Source organism: Phalacrocorax carbo, chromosome 3 (genome assembly GCF_963921805.1).
Source record: "Phalacrocorax carbo chromosome 3, bPhaCar2.1, whole genome shotgun sequence".
NCBI classification, from domain to species: Eukaryota; Metazoa; Chordata; class Aves; order Suliformes; family Phalacrocoracidae; genus Phalacrocorax; species Phalacrocorax carbo.
Window position 1 is genome coordinate 6,015,056 of NC_087515.1, and position 20,609 is coordinate 6,035,664.

General features: G+C 40.3%; 1 protein-coding gene across 1 annotated transcript in view; it reads left to right on the forward strand.

Moving 5' to 3' along the window:
* KCNK1 (potassium two pore domain channel subfamily K member 1) overlaps positions 1–18,783 on the forward strand; it is a 33,506-nt gene extending 14,723 nt beyond the window's left edge. Inside the window, exons 2-3 of the mRNA XM_064445709.1 lie at positions 12,767–13,162; positions 15,867–18,783. Coding sequence (XP_064301779.1) covers positions 12,767–13,162; positions 15,867–16,126 — 656 coding nt within the window. The 3' untranslated portion in view covers positions 16,127–18,783. The remainder of the gene's footprint in view (positions 1–12,766; positions 13,163–15,866) is intronic.
* Positions 18,784–20,609: the final 1,826 nt, after the last annotated feature.

Here is a 20,609-nt window from a genome sequence, read left to right on the forward strand (position 1 = left end):
TTTTGTTGTGTGTGTTTTTTTTTTTAAGTGCTGTTAACTTTAAAACAACAACAAAAAGACCCCAGACAGCAAGCCCAGAAATGCATGCATATATCTTGACTATCATCTGTGATAGAAGCAAAGCTGAATGCTTTGGTACAGAGGTTTAGCAGACCTCTGTCAGCTGAATGCCTTCACATAGCATCTGCTCCTGCCTTGAGCACTGTGTGAAGCACATGGAAGGCATGAAGTCTTTAATGACCCATGGCTTCAAAAAACATGACTGAAGTTGTCAGGGCTCTGTGGAAGCACAGGTCCAGCCCACACAAACCTCATATCAGGCTGAAGATTTAGCATGTTGCAACAAAAAGGAGTTTCTCAATGGATGGTTTGATAGGAGCTGTGTAGCTTACAGCTAGGGCTTGAAAAATCTGCTCTCTCAGGATAAGTGGGAAAGCTTTGCCAGCTGAGTGCCTGGAGAACCCAAGCTCCTCCTGCAAAGAGCATGTTCTTTTCAAAGGTGTGTTTACTAGCCCTGGAATGGAGTATGTGCCTCACCTGGAGTCCTGCCACTCCTGTCTTGCACGTGGTAGGTCCCTTTTTGGTGGTGACCAATGTGTACTTTCATATAGACTGTGCTGGGAGGGTCCAACAGTTTGCTTGGGTCGATAATGTCTGCTTTACCCATATATAATGTATCCAGGCAGGATTAGCAAGATCTGGTGTTGGGCGGCGGCATGAAAGCAAGCTATAATTTTCTACTTGAAGTTATTATCTTTTGCGTTGTATTTCCCTCCCATACTTTTGTTGAGAAGAGATAGTACTGCGCCAAATGCTTTGTTATGGTTTAACCCGGCAGGCAGCTGAACACCACACAGCCGTTTGCTCACTCCTCCACAGTGGAATGGGGGAGAGAATTGGGGAGGGAGGGGAAGGTAAAACCTATAGGTTGAGATAAAGACAATTGTGCAGTGGATTCCATCTACTGTTGTGCTGCTCTAGTACAACACATCCTTCTGCTCCGCAGTATCTGTACTGAGCGCTTCCTTATAACCCCCCAACCCCCACCCACCATGGATTTTAACTGCTGGTATAGGAATGGCTTTATCATTAGCATTTCTGCTATACAGTTGTAATGTTTTTAAGCCCATTAAATAGTAACTATGGGCAAATACTGTCTAAAACAGCAGTCGCTGTAAACGGTCAAAATGTTACTGCTTGCTATTCAGTAATTTTACTGATTACTGCATTAGGTATGCCCATCACACTGTAGTGTCTGCATGTGGCATGCATTGTCTTGCATGGTGGTGTGTGAGGCACGGATGAACTTTCTGGTGAAAGGAAGCGTAGAATATCTGGGTCTGAATTAGAAAATACTAGCATTTGTTTGCTTGGCCTGGAGTTATCTCTAGTTTCCCTTTACTTCATGGAGCATCCTTATATGTTTTTGGGTGACCTGTGGTTCAGGTAGCCTCACAGACTGTTAACACTGTTCTTATTCTTATTGAGTCATGATGGCAATTCAGAAATGCTAAGTGAAAGTCTTACCTACCAAAAATCTGGAGCCTGTCAGAGAAGTGGAAACACTTCATGTATGGCAGACAGTGCTTTTAAGGTACTCTGGCATAGCCCTGCTGAACATGAGTGCAGGAGCTGATGCTAGAGAAGTGCTGTGAACTTCAATTTCAAATTGTGAAGGCAGCTGGAATCAGCTGGATTTCTTGGCCCTGCGGTATTGTTTTGGTTCAGATCAAGAGTGCACGGCGGGAAAAAATCTCCAGATCATTCCCACTTCTGGTTCACACTTGTGGAACTGTTTTGGAGTGTGCAGACTGGACTTCTTTTCAATTGAACAACCTGAAACAGGCATTCTTGGAGAAAAGAGTGAAGCACACCTCAGCTATTAATGGGCATCCAGTCTTTGCAAACAGAGTAGAGCAAACCTGAAGTAAACCCTGGATTCCCTAAATATAATGATGAATTTCGATCCATGTGACCAAGTATTTGCTCTACAGATCCACTGTAATACTAACATAAACAAGGTGACTGCAATTCTTCCCCCCCCCCCCCCATTTAGTTTTTTCTGTATCTATACTTTACATGCCAGTAGTCAAAATAACCGGTTCTGGGCAGGAATTGGCAAATACGTGATCCTTTAAGTAATATGATCAAATGTTGCTTTTTTTCCTTACATTTAGATGATATTTTTAGAATAAGATTTCAGCTCCTGTTGCAACCAAACCACTTTCATGTTTTAAAGGACTATTTTTGCTGACAAGTCAAACAATGCAAAAACATTTTCTTGATCATGACATCCTGTATTTTTTCCTGCTGCCTATGTGGGATGTGAAAAGTATAAAAAATGATGACATCTTAAAAATTAACCTCTATAATTGTATGATTTCAGGGGTCCCCCTGCACCGACAGTAGCTTTTCTCTTGCTGATTGAAATGACAACAGGGCATTTGTACTGCTTTGTTTTGTCTCTCAAATTTGACTGAAAAATGTTTTTATCGTGCATTTTTAATTAGTGTTTGTGGATGATGTGAGCAGGTAACTCAAAGGTGGAGCAAAGCAAAGCTATTTTTCATCATTCTTCAAGAACGTGTTTATCTAGTTTGAAAAGACATGTCTATATTTTAATCTCTACATGAGAGAAAATATTTATAATAATTCATATGAATGTATGTCAGAATTTGAACAAGGAAATAAAAGGGGATTTGTGCTTTGTTGTAATTTGTCCTGAATATTTAAGGTGACAACAGTTCCTCCTGCTGCAAAATTAATACAGAAAAAAGAAAAGGAATTGGAAAGATGTGCCCAGGCTACAATGTCAATATTCCCGCCTCCTATATCTCATGTTTATATATATATATAAAGGTGTACAGCAGCCTTAAAATAATACAGAGTACAGAAATATCTCCTCAAACAGACACCTTTCCAGCATCGGCAGCTGGATTGGAACAAAGGCAATGACCATCTTAAGACATTTCCTAGCTGGAAGGAAAAATAATATTCCTTGGAGATCATAGAAATGGGTTAATGATAAACATGAATAATGTAAGGATTCCTATGCTGTAATTTTGAAATTATAAAATATTTTTGGAACTTGGGAGTTCCCAGGACTGGTAAGCTGCTGAATGGGACAGCACGTATTGCTCTAGAAAATTATAAGTGGACTTATAACAAAAAAGATAGAATCATAGAATCATTAAGGTTGGAAAAGATCTCTAGGATCATAAAGTCCAACTGTCAACCCAACACTACCAGGGCTCCTAAACCCTGCTCTGAAGTGCCAGGTCTACATGTCTTTTAAATACCTCCAGGGATGGCGACTCAACCATCTCTCTGGGCAGCCTGTGCCAGTGCCTGACCACTCTTTCAGTTAAGACATTTTTCTTAATATCCAATCTAAACCTCCCCTGATGCAGCTTGAAGCCATTTCTTCTCATTCTATTGCTGGTAACTTGGGAGAAGAGACCAACACTGACCTCACTACAGCCCCTTTCAGGTAGTTGCAGAGAGCGATAAGGTCTCCCCTCAGCCTCCTCTTCTCCAGGCTAAACCCCCCCAGCTCCCTCAGCCACTCCTCATGAGACTTGTTCTCTAGACCCTTCACCAACTTTGCCCTTCTCTGGACACGCTCTAGCACCTCAATGTCCTGCTTGTACTGAGGGGCACAGGAGTTCTTGTTAGAAAAATTACAGTACCATTTGTTTATGTAGTTAAGAAAATAAATAGATAGGCAGTGTGTAGTTTTATTCTGGTCCCAATTGTTAAACTCATCTGAAAACTCATCTTTTTTTGTTGCATAATTAATGGCCGAGGGAGAGCCAGTAACATGCCCTGGCAGCAAAGAGGGCTGATGGTACCCTGGGCTGCACTAGGAGGAGTGTTGCCAGCAGGTCCGGGGAGGTGATCAACCCCTTCACTCAGCATTGGTGAGGCCATACCTGGAGTGCTGGGTCCAGTTCTGGGCTCCCCAGTATGAAAAAGATATGGAGCTACTGGAGAGAGTCCAGCAAAGGACCACTGAAGTGATGAAGGGACTGGAGCATCTCTCATATGAGGGGGGGGAGAGACTGGGACTGTTCAGTCTAGAGAAGAGAAGACTCAAGGGGGAGCTCATCAATGTATATAAATACCTGAATGGATAGGTTAAGTAGTGATGATGCAGCTGGCATATGGATGCTGTTGTGTCGCACACTGCCCAGTATCATCTCATTCTTTTCCACCTTTCTGTTCATGTTCACCAGCTGCCTTATATTTTATACTGAAGTTGTATGTTTTGCGGGCAAGGAAATATTGTTATTCTGTTTTGGTAGCACAACAGCTATACAATAACTGAAAAGAATATAAACAGTAGTGATACTTATTGTGGGCTCTATGAAATACTTTCATACGAGTTTTAGTTTAGCTTTAAATATTTATTATGTTGTAGATGCTTATTACATTTATTTAAAAATAATATGTACAGAAGTTGTTTTGTAATACTGACTTTTTAATGTATTTTTATAAGGGTAATTATTTACTTAGTCTATAGAAGTGATATTTTCCACCAGAAGTGCCACCAGTGTGTAGGTCCAGGTCAGTAGGAGCTTTTGCTGTCTCTTCATGTGGGACTGCCGGAGGAAGCAGGGAGATGGGATTGAGTTTATTGCAGAAAAGGGGATAACTCTTCAGAGGGCTACAACTATACTTGGTAGCAAATTGGAATCATTACTCCTCCTGCTCCTGGCATGAGATGTTGAGTTTGTCTATTTATTTATGGTTAACAGTCACCATGCTTTCTGAGTGTGGATGTGTTACATGTCAATATGTAGCTATATCCACTGTCAGACTGGTTATTTAGGCCGACCCAGATCATATTAGTCAGAACAGGAGCTGAACATCAGTGTTTTGCCAGCACTGACACAAATCCTTGGGCAGTTTAAACAATACTAAATATAAGACCATAAAGTAAGCTGTCTATCTCAATGTGTTCACATAAATAATGTGGAAGTAACCCTTGTCCTCATACAAATATTTTTCCCCAGTATCGTTCATCAGCGTCCCCTTTACCCAGCATCTGTGGGTGCAGTTTCTAGCTTGGTATCTTTGGTCAGGTGACGTATTGCTTCCTGTGCAGGAACAGATGTAGCAGACTTTATATGCTTTGCAACATATAAATGTTCTGACATACAGCTGTTTTGGTAGAAATTGCTTTTGAAACTGGCTTTGAACACAGAAGGCAATACATCCATGCCATTGGCTTGTGTCTTGGGTTCACATCTTGCTGACAGCCAGCCAAATTACTCGTACAACCCTATTGCCAAACTGACTATGTTCAAAGCATTTTCAGCCCTTCTTGGTGCAGCAGGTGACACTTGTGAGCTGATTTGATGAACTTGGTCCTTTCCAAGGCAACTCCAAAGCTAGCTAGCCAGGACACTGATTCTGATGAATTAGTAGTCTTTGGTTCTGATAACTAATGGCAGCAAAGGAGAGTCTCAGAGGAATTGAAACTGTTAGCAGATACATGCAAATCAGAGTGTTGGAATTTTTTTTAAGAAGTCCCTTGAAACTAGAAATTGGCAAAACAAAACAATTCTATTCTGAGAAGTTATTAGGTGAGAAATCATTATGGAGAAGATCTAATGCTCAGGGTAAATCTAATTGTTTAAATATGTTTTTACCACTTTTATTCTAGTGAGGTTTGAGGGATGTATTATTATTATTGAAAGGAGCTGGAATAGCACCATACTAAATCACCTCAGCTGGAGTTTTAAATCATCCTTACTGGTGCTGTGTGAGGATTAACCCAGTGAATGTTTTCTTTAGTGGCAAAACTGGTTTAAGAAGGTTCTGTCACACCTTTCATCACCTCCTTAATTATGCCAGTGTAACTCTTTGAGGGCTGCACTATAAGCTTTTATTAGTGAAATGATCTAGGTTTCAAACCAATTCTCACTTTCCCTCCTTTATCTCCCCCCCCCCCCCCCCCCCCCCCCCAATTACCTCAATTCAGGTTACAGCACCTCCCTCCTCCCAGTGGCACACAACCAGTTCCATTAGCTCAACTGAGGAGGTAGCAAAATGTAACATCCAAATGGATTTCCTCTGCTTAAAAATGCCGATCGTGGAGTTCTTCCCCCACCTTTTTGCCATATAGGGTAGCTTATTTCAGCCTGGAAATCAAAGTTCTCAGGTTTGTTTAACAAAACCATGTTGGTGAACTTTGAATTTTTACCACTTTTTAACATGGAACTCTGTTTTAATGTCTTGTTTTAATGGTATTGCTGTGTCTTAAACCTCTGAGTTCTGAAAAGTCTCTTTCAGCAGCGCAGTGCTACTGTTCTGCATATTTGTAGCTATAGACCAGTTTTTCATGTCTGTTTACAGTCCTTTACATTCTTTTTCTTCCTGGCAATACAGATAGAAAAGGCTTATGTGCAATGGTGTGCTAAAATGCTGGTTAACTACCTGCCTATCAGCCATCTTTAAAGCTGGTCCTTCCTAGTACATACCCTACAGAAGCAGAAAAAGGAAAATACCTTTTCTGAAAGTGATTCTGAGCAGATGCTCTGGCACATGTAGATATGCCGCATAATATAGCGTGTCTTTTTCTGTTTTCTTTTGTCCTGAATGGTAGGTGACCTTTTGCCTGCAAATTTATGGCCCTGTCAGCTGCTGTACTTTACAAAAACTCATCAGCTATTTCAGTCGTAATGTTGTTCATTTTAACTCGGTAGAGCAAGTTTCCGATCGCTTTGGTTGCTGCTATGCTCCTCCTTGCAACAGAAAAAGATACTTGAGACTTGTGATCTCTCTTACCACATGGACCTACTGTGACCTGACATTTCCTTTTTATCTTAGAAGATAATAGACCAGTTATGAAGAAGGATGTATTTCACTGTTAAACACAGTGGAAAATGTCAAAGGTTTATAAAAATAGCAGTGTAGAAATTATCATTGACCTTCATCATCATATTCCAGTGAGTCATGTTACGCTTGGGATGAATGAAAGATTTTTGCATATTTTTAATACATAGTACATGATTCACTTCATCTATTGGGGCATTTTGAGATTATGAGCAGACTTAAAGGGCTGACTTCTCTCCAGGGACACTGACTCAAACCAGCAAAGGGATAAGCACGCTTATTGTGTTGTGCTGATGCGTTGGGGTTGGGTGTGATGACTCTGCCACCTGAATGGGTGAGTTGGAGAGGGCACTGGGTGTGCTGAAGATAACCCCCTCTCTGCCCTGAGAAGCTCAGTGGTGCCACATAGGGCCGGTGGTGTTGCAACAGGTCACCTGGGGCTAGATCTGAGGGAGTAGTGGCTTGAGAAAACCAGTGGTAAGAAAGAGGGAGAAGAGCACCTGACAAGAAAACAGCACAAAATCATTGACTGTTTATTTCATGAAGGGAGAGGAGGGAGTTTTAATGCTGTGGATGGTGGTCACCATTCATGGGACCAGCCCACGAGAGCAATCGTGGAAAGAGCCAGTGCTGCAGCCTGCATACACACCTTCAGGCACCATCATCATAGCTTGGGAGAGGCTGTCTGGAGGAAACTTCCCATGGGTGTGGCGCCTCTGTTTGCCTGTTGTCAGATCCATTTACAACATTCAAACATCTGCCCTTTGGGGCAGCCTCTGGGGACTTCTGTGTGGAAGTCCAGGCTGAGTTATCACAACACAGAATTGCGGCACCTCTGTACTCTGGCACTAAATGCTCGATTCGGGGTCCTGAAAGACTTGTAAGGTGGCTACTCTTTCTTAACAGAGAGAAGACCAATTAATGAGCTAGAGGAGGGACTGAACTATGAAGAGGCAAAACAGTGATGGTACAGAACAAAACAGTATATGAGAAGGATGAAACTCCCAGTGCCAACAAGTGGCAGGCTAACACAGGATGGAAGAGTAGTGTTAAATGCTCGTATGCCATGCTGGGTTTGACATAGGTTGTTATCATTTGGACATTGTTGTAAGCTACCTAGAGACTCTGGAAAACAGAGTGCCATGGTATATAAAAATGGAGGGAGAAAATACATCTTAACTGGAATACAATGATCAATTCACTGAAAAGTACAGAAAAGTCATGACCAATCCTTTTTAGAAATATGCAAGAGCAAAAACCTAACTTGAAACACAGCAAATTGAAGATTAAATATTTTATTGAATGCATAAATGACCTGTATAACTCACTGCACCAAGGTCAATGTAAAAAGATTCAAGCATTTTAAATGATTTTTTAAAATAAGCACTCTTTGGATGCCATCATAGTCTACAAATTACATCAGAACAGATAAAGACATTTTGTATATTTATATAAACTTATAACAGCAGGAGTCTTCCAAGTCATAACATAGAAATGACTTTTAAGGAAAAAATCCCTATATGTGAACAAAACTGAAACTCAGCTGTCTATATCTTGTGGAGTTTTGCTCTTTGTATGACCAATCAAATATGGTCTCTCTCACAATACTGAGCTAGATGGAGTGCTGATCTTATTTAATTTGGCAAATCGTGCTGGTCCTGCACACGTTACTTTTCTGTGAGCTTTTTTTTGAAGGAATGGTACCTCTAAGCAATAAATAGACAATAAAAAGGATTATATGCGAGTAATATCCTTTTATCTCTGGTGTCACTTTGCTTCTGAGTTTGGGCAGGTTATCTGAGGGTTTGGTTTTTCAAAGGATAACAGTTATCAGATTTGCTACATGGGCAATTTAATTCTAGTCACCCATAGCAAGTCTCCTTGATAGAATAAAGAAATGTCTTCACAAGTCCCCTTTTTGTGAGCATCCTTTTCTCATAACGAAAAGAATATCTTAGGATTGCAGTTGTAATGCTTTTGAACATGGTAGTTTCCACTGAAAAAGACAAATCGGCATACGTTTTATTATCTATTATGTAGGTAGAACTTGCATGTGCTAGGCACTTTACAGAGGGGTTATAGAAGGGAATTTCCCTGAAGTTACAGTACAAAGAAGCTACAAGCAGGTGCAGGAGCAGAGATGGGAGGCAATAGAGCACAAGTGTCTGAAAGCAGCCATGGAGTATCTCCTGACGCGATCTGTAATTTCTTCTCTTTTAATGTATGGCTGTGTTGGGGATTTTAATGACTTTTGTACAGTGATGGCTAAGATTATAGGCGTTGTTAGGAAAAGTCACCTAAAAGCTGTTTCATACTGGGGAAAAAACATGGATCTTCTTCCTCCCCACTTACCATAGCCTCATAAATTGTGACAGGTTTAGCTCAAGCTTTTCAATATCATCATTCCCAAGCAGTGACTCTCTATCATAAGTAGAAACCAAACACTGATCGCTTGTCCGTTGCTTTTGGAAGATGTTATCCTCTTACTGCTGCTGGTTGAGTGGAGCATATATTCTCTCCTCAGTCTGAAACTGTCAACACTCTTTAGTATTATAGTTCCTGTAATTGTTAGCAGCTGAGGAGCAGATGCACAGTCACCTCAGCTATCCCTGAATTGATGTGACAACCACACCAGAAGGGCAGAGCACACCTGAGAAGGTAGCATCTGCTTCAGTCACCTCAACTAATTCTGTGAATTGGGAAAATTCCTGTAAGGGTTAACCAGGCAGGTTAGTCTGAGCACCCAGTTTAATATAACTTTGTTGCAAACTTCTCCTGTAGTGAAATTTTTCTCATTCTGCACTTTTCTCTGAGTCTGGGTGCATACAGTGTAGTACAGTGTGGAAGGATAATGTCTGTCCTTCAGAGGGAATTATGAGAGAAGTATTGGAGAGGTGACAACCCCTCCTCACCAAGAAATGAGCTGATTGCTGCCTGAGTCAGCACAGAGCTTGGAATTAAATCACCGTCAATGTTCTTGGCACGTAAGGAACAGACAAATGTGTCGGAGGTATTTTTTGTACATGATACAGATGTTTGGGTTCAAATTAATGAAAGCTTGGATTAATTGTACAGTGCAAACATTTGTTACATTTGGAAACATGGAGCTTGCAAGGGACTTTCTAGGTCTACAAGCTCACTTTCTGCTTGCCATGCACAATCCATAAAATTACCAAGCTTCATCGGGCTCCATTTTAAACATAGCTGGTTCTTTCCCCAGTGCTGAAAGTGGACGAGTGCTCCAAAAGTCGTCTTTGAGACTTAAAAATATTTTTCTAATTTCTAGACTAAATTTATTCATGCTACATCAAAGCTCTTTGTTTGTGTGGCAATATTATTATTCATCTAAAGCATTACTTCTCCCTTGGTAGTACTTGTATGCTGGTGCATTAACAGGGAGATACTATATCACTTTTCAGCCTCTGTTCAGCTGTGCCAAGGAAGCCAACCACTTTTATTTTCCTCTCATAAAATAGTCTCTATTCCCCTGATGGTTTCAGTAACCTTTCTGTGCTCTTCTTCCAGTGTGACTTCATTCTTAAAGCATGGATATACAGAATTAGTCCAGATGAGGCCTGATCTTTATCTTTCTTACATAAGACACCTCTAGTTGTGCTTTACTGAAGACATCTTGATGTGATGGAGCATTGCAGTTGCCTTCTCTGTGTTTGTGTCACATGGGTCAGTTCTAGACACCCTATGATCTACTCAAAACACATATCATCTTCTCTTCCAAACTTGGAGTTTATTGTCTGTCACAAAATACTTTCAGGAAAACAGAGCAAATGGGGCTGGTACTCATATGGGTGTGGGATGGGGAAAGGTAGAAGACAGAGCAGGAGAAAATGATTACTTTTTAAAGTAGGGGAATGTCACAAGGGTTGTTCCTTAGAGGCCTGTGCTGGGACTTGTGCTGTTCAACATACTCATAAATGACCTGGAAGAGGGAGGTAACAAAGCTTACTAGAGACAAAAAATTATTTAAGGCAGTAAGGAAGATGGAAGAGCTGCAGGGCAACCGGGCAATAAAATGGTACTTGAAAATGAATGCGGATAAACATTAAGTCGTGTACACAGCAAAAGCAGTCATAGTTTCACATATGAAGTGATGAGATCTGCACTGGTGGATCCCCAGATACCTCTGAGGAGCAAGATCCTGGGGTCCTAATATATGGGGCCATGAAAGTGTCAGCTCAGTGGTAGTCAGAAGTGTCAGTCAAATGTCCAGCGTTATCAGGGAGAGAATAGAGTGCAAGGTGAGAAACATTCTCTGCAACTTCATAAATCTGATTCAGCTGCGTCTGGTGTGTTCTGTGCAGTCTGGTTCTCTTATCTCAAAGCAGATAAAGGAAACAGAAGGTGAGCGAGAAAAAAAAACCCATTAATTATTACAATTTTCTGGGGTTCAAAAGGCTGAGCTTGGGTAAATTATTCACATCATCATTAAAATTCAAATACAGCTGAAGTTTCCTGTCGGGTTAGGTGACAGAAAAACCACACCTCATGCGTTTCTTCTCCAAGGCTTTGTACATTGTAGTGATAAGATGTTTTGCCTGTCTTTCATTGTCTATAAGTGTCTCTATGCATCTTAAATGAAAGGAACATTTCCTTTTCTTACTCTGCTCGAAAACTTAAAACGGCAATGCTTCGACTGTTCTTGTGTTCATATAAATCCTGGAGGGGCTTGCAGAGCAGCTGGGTTCACGGGAGCAGGCAGGGGGTTCCCAGGAGCCCTCGGGGAATGTCTGCCTGGTCTGGTGCTGCGCTGGGCAGACTGGGCAAGTGCAGGGTGAGTGCAGTTCAGAGGGCAGAGGGAGCATAACCCTGTATGCACTGGGCTCTGCCTGGGCGCCTCAAGATAGCTTGTTGTAGTAGCTCTGGAAAACGCCTCGTAGTACAGCACTAACGTAACCCAAATGAGCTGGCAGATCTGGGGCTGCAGAATTACTAGGGCCTGTTTGCCTTGCTTTGTTTGATATCAGTGGAAAGACTGCCCAAGCTAGATTTCAAGAGATTTCCTGCAATGAAAAAAAAAAAAAACAAACTAATTTTTTTGGTTGGCAAACAGAAAAAGCATTCCTGGTTTATGCTGGATTTACTGTTCTTTTCTGTGCCTCTGATTTACATGTAGAAGCCGGCTGTCTGGCAGCGTAGCTGCTTGCCCTGAGTACAAGTGTAATTGCACACATTTGTGGAATTGAGATTGCTGGCTGTGATCAGCCTGCACACCAGTAGATACACGCCTGCACTCTGAACAGATCACTATTGATACTTCTGGTGTGTAAATGACTAGACAAAAATCCAGCCACAGTGGTTAAATCGTAGGATTTTTTCTGTGAAAATGTTTGTTCTGCATTTAGATATCTTTGATGGAGTATCATCTGAACACCTTGCAGAAGCATGGAAGTATATAGTATGGGATACTGATTATAACATTTCTGTGTAATTTAAATGATTTTTCACAAAAGTTCATAGTGTGTTTTACTGCAAAGTAGATGTAGGAACATTTTTCTGAAGTATGGATTATTCCACTTGACAAGGTGTGTAAAAGAAGTTACATCACTTTGTAAAACTAAACAAAAAGATCAGCAGGAAAACCCAGATATAACCCAGAATAAAACACAGATTTCCTGGCATAGGTTTCCACTCCTGACTAGCCATTGCTTCCTTCTCCAAAATAAGCATTTATACAATTACATTCACAATTTTGAAATACTTTTTTTTAATTTTTACTTGCTTATTGCTAGTACATAGACTTTGTTTACCTGCTTAAAACAGACCTTTGACCAGCATTTGCCAAGAATAGCAGAATTCAGAATTAGCAATAGTGAAGCAGGTTTTTTTGCTCACACAATATAGCCAATATCAAACTGGTACATGAGCTCCCAGCTTTAACTCAACCTGTGTCTCCTCTGCTTTGTTCCAGGTTATGGACACACAGTGCCTTTATCTGATGGAGGAAAGGCCTTCTGCATCATCTACTCAGTCATCGGGATCCCATTTACGCTGCTTTTCCTGACAGCAGTGGTACAGCGCATCATTGTATATGTCACCAGGCGGCCTGTACTGTATTTCCACATCCGTTGGGGCTTCTCCAAGCAAGTTGTTGCAATCATCCATGCTCTGGTCCTTGGATTCATCACTGTGTCATTCTTCTTCTTAATCCCAGCAGCAATATTTTCTGTTCTGGAAGATAACTGGAATTATTTGGAATCTTTTTACTTCTGTTTCATTTCCCTGAGCACCATTGGCCTCGGAGACTATGTGCCAGGAGAAGGCTACAATCAAAAATTCCGGGAACTATATAAAATTGGAATTACATGTAAGTGTCAAACTAACCAGCTAAAACAAAGTCATTTTCTTAAAAGAAAAAAATAAAAATCATTCTGTGGATGGTGGTTGTTTTGTGAGCTGTCAGCTAGCAAACTGAGCATTGTAGGTAGGTGTGCAAAGAAGAAACCTTTAAAGAAGGTCAGTTTTATGATCCTTGTACCTAAGGTCATCTCTTGAAGTGAGATGACAGGTGGCCAGAAATGAATGGAGGAGCAACGGGAAATGAGGCAGAATAGCAAACTTTCTGACTCCAGTTGTGACAGAAGGTAGCTGAAGCTGGTACTGGTACATACCAGCTGTCAAAGAGAGACAAGCAGACTGAGATGATAGCAAAGCAGGACCGCGAATGTTAGATTTAATTTGTTTAATTGTGTTTGACGAAGAAGAGAGGCACAGTGATCAGTGATTTGATCGAAATAGAGCTAAGAAAATTATCTTTGTGTTGGCATTTTGAATGAATCTATGCTGAGGGAAGTATTCTCCAGTGGTAGTGTTTTGCAGCATCCCAGTTTCTGATACGATTCCAGTCCTGGCTCATCACACATACCAGTTAAAAGATTTGAATGGCCAAAACAAACCTTTCCTGTCAGGTCTGTTTCTTAGGCTGGTGTGCATTTGTCTGTGCTCCTGTGCGTGATCCAGCGATCTTAATATAGACAAAGTGTCCATTACCTTGGCTTTGTGTTTTACCTGAAGAAAGGCTGGACCTTGAATTTTCATTCCTTGAAGCAGGGCCTTGAACTAGCCAACAGAGTATTTTATTCCCCTGCCAGGCCTGTTGTCATTGCAGGAGATTTCCCTCTCTAGCCATCATGTTTATCTTATCAGCAGTAGCTTTTAATTATTCCCCTGCTGATTTGCAGAGCTGGTTTGGATGTAGTGAATGGGGAAAGTCGCACATAGTAAAGGCCTTGTAAAAATTCTAGCTGTTCTGAAAACTCAAAATCAGAAGAAAACATTATGGCTCAGATTATCCTTTTCCAAACTTTACAACGCTGAGAAAATAAATTGCAGGAAATGCTTAACGGAAAAACTAGCTTTTAGGCAAAGTTATGACCTTACAATATTGAATTTCAATAGTTTTTAGGGTCATACCTTTTAAATTATTCTTTTCCCTTTCATGTGAACAATTCAAGGAACCAAACAGGATGTATAAAATGTTTTCTCTTGCTGAACCTAAATTTTCTTCAAGAAAAGTTTTGGAGTTCTACATCAGAAAATGCTTAATGAGTGCTATGGGCTTTTTAAGAAGTTTTAGAACACGACTTGTGTTCTAAATCAAGTGGTGATCAGATGGACTGAGTTTCAGAGATAATTAGAAAATTCTTCATGCAGTTTTATAGATGCCTTTTAATTGGCATAGCTTTGTCGCTTCTTCCTTGTGTTAACACATGTCTCTCTTTTGATGTCATGAGGTAAAGCTTAAAAACAATTCATAAATTTTAGCCCTAGTGCTAATTTAGATCAGTACCTGGTACTGCAATATTGATTTAATGGTGCTCCTGGAAGGAAAAGGAGAGGATTATTGCCAGTGAATGATCTATAACTACAGGTGGAATATTTATGCCTTTAGGTAACAGAACAGTGACCATATGTAGATTATAATAATTAATCTGTGTTGCTTTTTCAGCACATTTAATGTTCAGCCTTTGTGTAAGCATGTTGTACTAATAATTATACACTTAGCTTCTGCTTGATTCATTCATTGAAATGATAAAATATTCAAGTAGTCATGCTCCTCGTTAAATTGTAATGATCAGTAGCAGGGATCTAATAAAACACTGAGATTAAGAAATGCTCATTTTAACACCTTTCTTCAAATTCTAGACACATGTTTGGAGAGGAAAAAAAAAAAAGAACACACTGGGCTGTTAATCATATTGAAGCACTGTTTCCAAAAGTGTCAGTCTGAGAGCTGACTGTTACTTTTAAAAATCAGAGTCAGTACACCAACGAAGTAATCAGTAATATCATTTAAGTAACACTGCCAAGTCTGGATAATATATGTATGTTAGTAAAACATCACAAATAGTCTACAAGGTGTCGTCATATATAGCACCTTTGTCAGGTTGTAATAACTGCAGTAATTTTACAGTAATTTTTCATTTTGATTTTATTGGTTTTGTACACATTTCTAGTTGTTTTGTTTTTCCACTCATTTCAGGGTAGCACCCTGAAATGTCTTCTTATTGTTTTAAGGGAAAATAATTAAAAGTTTTCATGAAATGTGATTTTTCCTGCTAAACTGGTACAAACAACAAATAATCATAATTAGCTGCCATGTATTTACTTCTATTTTTAACATGTGGGAATATTAAGGGGAAAACATCTTTTGAAGAGCACTTAATCATGAAGGTCATACGTAAGTGTGGGAGTGCGCACGTGGTAGATTTTAGTGTTCTGTTTCATTTAATGCCTTTACATATTTTTCTCTTGTACAGTTGTAACAGAATTAAAGCCACTGGTGTTACTTTTTTTTATTATATGGCATCTTGTTGATTGTAGAATGAAACAGGAAAAAGAGAATTTGACAGTCCAAAGTGGGTTACAGAGCTCTGAAACTGGGTCATAAAGAAAATTAACATACTAGTCAGAGATGATGGGGGTGGGAGAAGTTACAGGATTAAAACTGTTCCCCCCCACTTAACTTGCTAATAAATAAAACACTTTTTTTTTTTCTCCCCCATACCCAGGTTATCTGTTGCTGGGCCTTATCGCAATGTTGGTGGTTCTCGAGACTTTCTGTGAACTCCATGAGCTCAAAAAATTTAGGAAGTTGTTTTATGTGAAGAAGGATAAGGAAGAGGACCAAATGCATATAATGGAACATGACCAGCTCTCCTTCTCTTCCATCTCAGACCAAGCAGCCTCCATGAAGGACGATCAGAAGGCAAATGAGCCTTTTGTGACTTCCCAGTCTCCAACTTCCAATGACAGCTCTCTGAACAATTAATACAGGGGTATCCATACCGTTGTTTTGGTGCATTTATGCTACTTACCATAAGAAATAGAGCGCCTCATTTTTTTTTTTTCTGAAAATATACAAGCTGGAAGACTGTGTTACTTTTAACAAGGATTCATCACTTCTGACATAGAAAAGACTTCTGGGTAAAATGTGGGAGCCACCCTGGGAATAGGGGAAAAAAAATGCAGGATGTGGCTGGGAGCATTAGGCTGTTTTGCTTGAGGGTTAAGGAGTTAGGTGTACCATTTTCAGAGACGCCAGAGAGAAAGGCTTGCACAAGCAACTTCATCCAACATCTTTAGGAGAGTAGGCCTTCACTGACATCCAATTGCTTTAGTTGGATGCCCCATCTTGCAGCTGGCTGACGGCAAATTTTGGGATGTGTGCTTTAGATTGTCAGAAGTGTAGTCACAGATTTAATCCTCATAGATTTAATCTACACGCACCAAATATCTTAATCTGGAAAACATTTCCAGCGCAATATCTACAGATCCCCTGGAAGGGGAGGTATTTAGGTAATCCCGATATTACCCAGTAACTTGCAGGCGCAAATAATAATTTTAGGAAAGAAAAAGCAAGGCCCCGGTCCCTCCTTTGCCTGTGCCATTTACATTCAAATTTCCTACTTCCTTAAAAGGTCCCCTAATCACAAGAAAAATGTTGTCCTGAAGAGAGTGTGCCTTGAGTTTTCCGTGCTGTTTGTTTTTGTATGAAATACTTCTGTAAACTCTGAGAGATAGCAAGACCAATTCAAAGTGTTGGGTGAAATGGGGTTGTAGGGAAAGGAGACAGCTGCATTTCAGTCCTCTGTCTTCTGAAGTGGGCAGGAGTGGGTTTTTAGCTACGTGGAATGGAATGAAAAAGAGTTAGCATATGCCACAATTGGCATAGTCATGTGCTTATGGCATTCTCCTAGCAGATGGTTGAAATCTGTTCAGCAGAAGGACTTGGCGCTGTTTCTTCCACAGCCCAGCTCAGTGTGTGTTCTCTGCTGGGTTGATAGGTAAGCGGAGGAACAGAAATAGTGTTACCTTTGAACGTAGCCCCTTTTTCTTTTGCTTTCTAACTAGTAGTCAGAGCACTTTGGAGAAGAAGGGAATGCTTCAGGGCGAAACAATTTTTCAGTTTTTCATATGGCAAGAAAAAAGGAAAAATGTCACATTTGGTTCGGATGGAACCGAAATTTTTTCCCCTTGGGAAAAGTCACTTAAAAAGTCAAGAACTCGCTCAGCTTCTGAAGCTGGAACCTCTTTGGCTGTAACAGGAGAGGTGTTTTCATCCAGCTACCAGTCACTGTGCTGAATGCAGGGACCTTGGAGTAAATTTCAGTGAGCAGGAGATAAGACTTAAGTGGTTGTAGTACTCTCTCTTCTTGGCCTTAAGAATCTGCGATATGGGAATCTTGATGCTTTGCAATGAACAAAATACCTGGAGCACAAATAGCCATATTAGGACAGCTTCCCACATAGGAATATAGTGTAGAGGAGAGCCTTTTTCCCTGCAGTGAAAGCATGCCAGATTGCCTGTAATTTGGCTTTTAGTGTTTAGAGCTGAATAATATTTTACTGTAAAAGAAAAAAAACGCAGTGTGTCTAGATTTAGCGCACATGGGAAAAATACTTGAAAGTAGGTAACCCAAAATATACTGTGTTTGAGCTTAATTATAGCTAGCATCAAACAGATTTTCTATCTTTACTGGAAAACTTACTTTGTGGTTACATCAGCTGAAAGTCTTGAATTAAAATTTATATTTATAGAAAAACAGAGCTAAAGGTTTTGGTTGTTTTGGGTTTTATAGATTAGGTGAGAGCATACTGTGTTTGCATGTTCCCAGGAAAGTGGCTATTTTTATACTGCTTACATTAACACAGTTCTATTTATAATGAATGTTAACCAATATATATGTACATATATACATAAATATATTTATATACTGTACATATATCATAAATCACCAGAGTTTAACAGACTTAAGAATGGCATTTTAGATAATTTTTTCCCTAGACTTCTCTTTATACAGGGAATAATTGAAAACTATGGCATTAAAAAGACACTGATGTAAGAGTACTGTACTACAAGGAACATTTATACTGTTTTTTTCAATAGAGTTTTATTGATTGTTTCCAGTACCTTAAAATTGAAGACTTCTTTTAATTTCAGTGTAACATTAAGCTCTAAAGGATATGCACAGATGCTAAATGATATACAAAGTTAACTTTGCGTGTACACAACTGCAAAATGTAGACACGTGAAATGAAAGCACAGAATTCAAAGCAAAAGCGATAAACTAAGCAGTATATATACTGTGATGTAGGTGAGTATGTGTTATTTTAAACTTAAATAAAAAGTCTGGCTTTTGGCTGCCTGCACTATGAAGTGGGGAGTATTTTTCTTTAGTGGGGTGTGTGCGTGCACATACTATGCAAAAATCCTGTCTGCGTTTGTCAACATTGTGCATCCTTTAGCTATTAGCCTTCCTCAGCTCAAGGAGGGACCGTTAATGCTGGAGTGTGTTGCCTAACCTTGATACTAATCGTAGCTTAGTATTGTGTTGATATTCCTATAGAAGAAAAACATTCCAAAGCGTGTTTGTTTTTGTTTCAGATGTTGACTGATTATAGCAAATAAAAAATAGTGGCATAACATTTATCTTGTCTTTATAACCTAACTAGAATATTTGAGGAAATCTGAAAAACCGTCATTGCAGGTTATCAGTACCACTGGTAAGAATAATGGCCTTCATTTCCTACAGCTTTTACATCTTTATGTGAAGCTAACCCACAATATCAGAATAGTTGAAACTGGAATGCAGATTAAACGGAGAAAGGTTATCGAGCAAGAGCCTTAGTATAAAGTGCATATCTTTCCCAGAGGCAAACTGTGAAGCGGGTGCACAAAATCTTAATGGAGAGCATGGGTCGTAAAACAGCGGTGCTGAAACAAAAGTTGCAAGAGGGAGTTAGAAATGTGAGCAAATGACTTGTTTGCAGAAAAGTGCCTGGCTCCTATCCTCACTCTCCTGTCTTCAACTGATCCAGGCATATATCCCATTAATGGCTTTATTCCCATGCTACAGCCCACGTTTGCCATCTTCTCTTCATCTTTCAGTCATTAAATATAAATGTGTTTTAGTATTATTTCAAGGGAAAGAGCTGGCAGCCATTTGGTTGTGTTGGGAGGAAGAAAATGGAAGAGCCCACCTGAGTTTTGATCTTGGAGCTGAGCGACAGCCACGTTTGTCCCTTTGAGAACATCCTCTTCCCTGAGGGCTTCTTCCCAAGGTTAGCCAATCGGATCTAGTGCGGGCGAACACAAGACCTGCTGAAGGTTGAAATGAGTAATTTTTGAAGTAGGTGGCTTCAGAGACTTGGGTGGATTGCAGCTTTCATGCCAGCACTGCGGAAGCCGCCTGGCTGGGTGTTTGTCAGAGTAATTGCGCAAGAGCAGCAGTTCTGGATTTCGGTAAATGTTTGTCTCGCCCAGTATTTTGTCTTTGGCAATGGCCGAGAGCAGACACGTGTGAACTCCTGTAAGGAGAGGGCAGGCATGCAGCAACAGCTCCCCAGAATATTCTCCTAGCTCCCGTCGATGTGCGGCTCTGGATCTATGATAGCATCTAGGGGGTTTGGAAAGTCGGTGTCGGTACGCTGTGTAGGAGACGTGCCGCACTGATGTGCGCGCTCTCCGTTTTGGTCAGTGAGAGACTGTCCTGCACAGGATCAAATGAAGATTACCTCTTACCTTCCAACAAAGCAGTTTCAAGTTAAGCGCTTTGCAGTAAGAGGTGAGGTAGCACTAACACTGTGACTGCAGGGGATGGTCACTTGAAAAGGCAAGAAAAGCAGGGGAAGGCTTTTCATGTGCTGTTACTTGGATGTTGCTGTCCTCCGGGCAGATAGGTACATGCACAGAACCCCTTTGCTGATGCTAAATTTTGCAACTCCACGTTACCATTTGTTTTGTAAATAGTAGACAGAAATGTACTGAGATGAACTGTAAGTTGCTAGAAACATGACTGCCCTAACGCTATTCCATTATTATTCATTCTTCCAGGTTCTCTTTTCTACTGAAGCAAAAGCAAGTTACTATAGCTGGAAGTGGTGTTATTCCAGGTGTGCGCCAGTACAAAAGAACAGGGTTTCTGTTCTCTGCGGAGACTTCCACTGGTAACCATCGTTATCATCGTAGGTATCAAAAAGCTCCTAGATAGGCAAAAAAGTGTGTGTCTTTATGTGCTTGTTTCAAACAGAAGCAGTAATTTTTGAAGTCACTGTGGCTAGCTATACAAATTCACATGCTCACTCATGCATATTAGGCAATTGATGTGTGTCATTTTTAATGCCTATAGTGTTAGTCTCATCACCTTCTAAGTTACCGTCCTGCTTGCTTTTTACCATGGATTTCTTGTCCCAATTATCTTCAAAGGTCATCACGTTGCCACTGCTTATGAGTGCTGTGATGCGGAGTTACT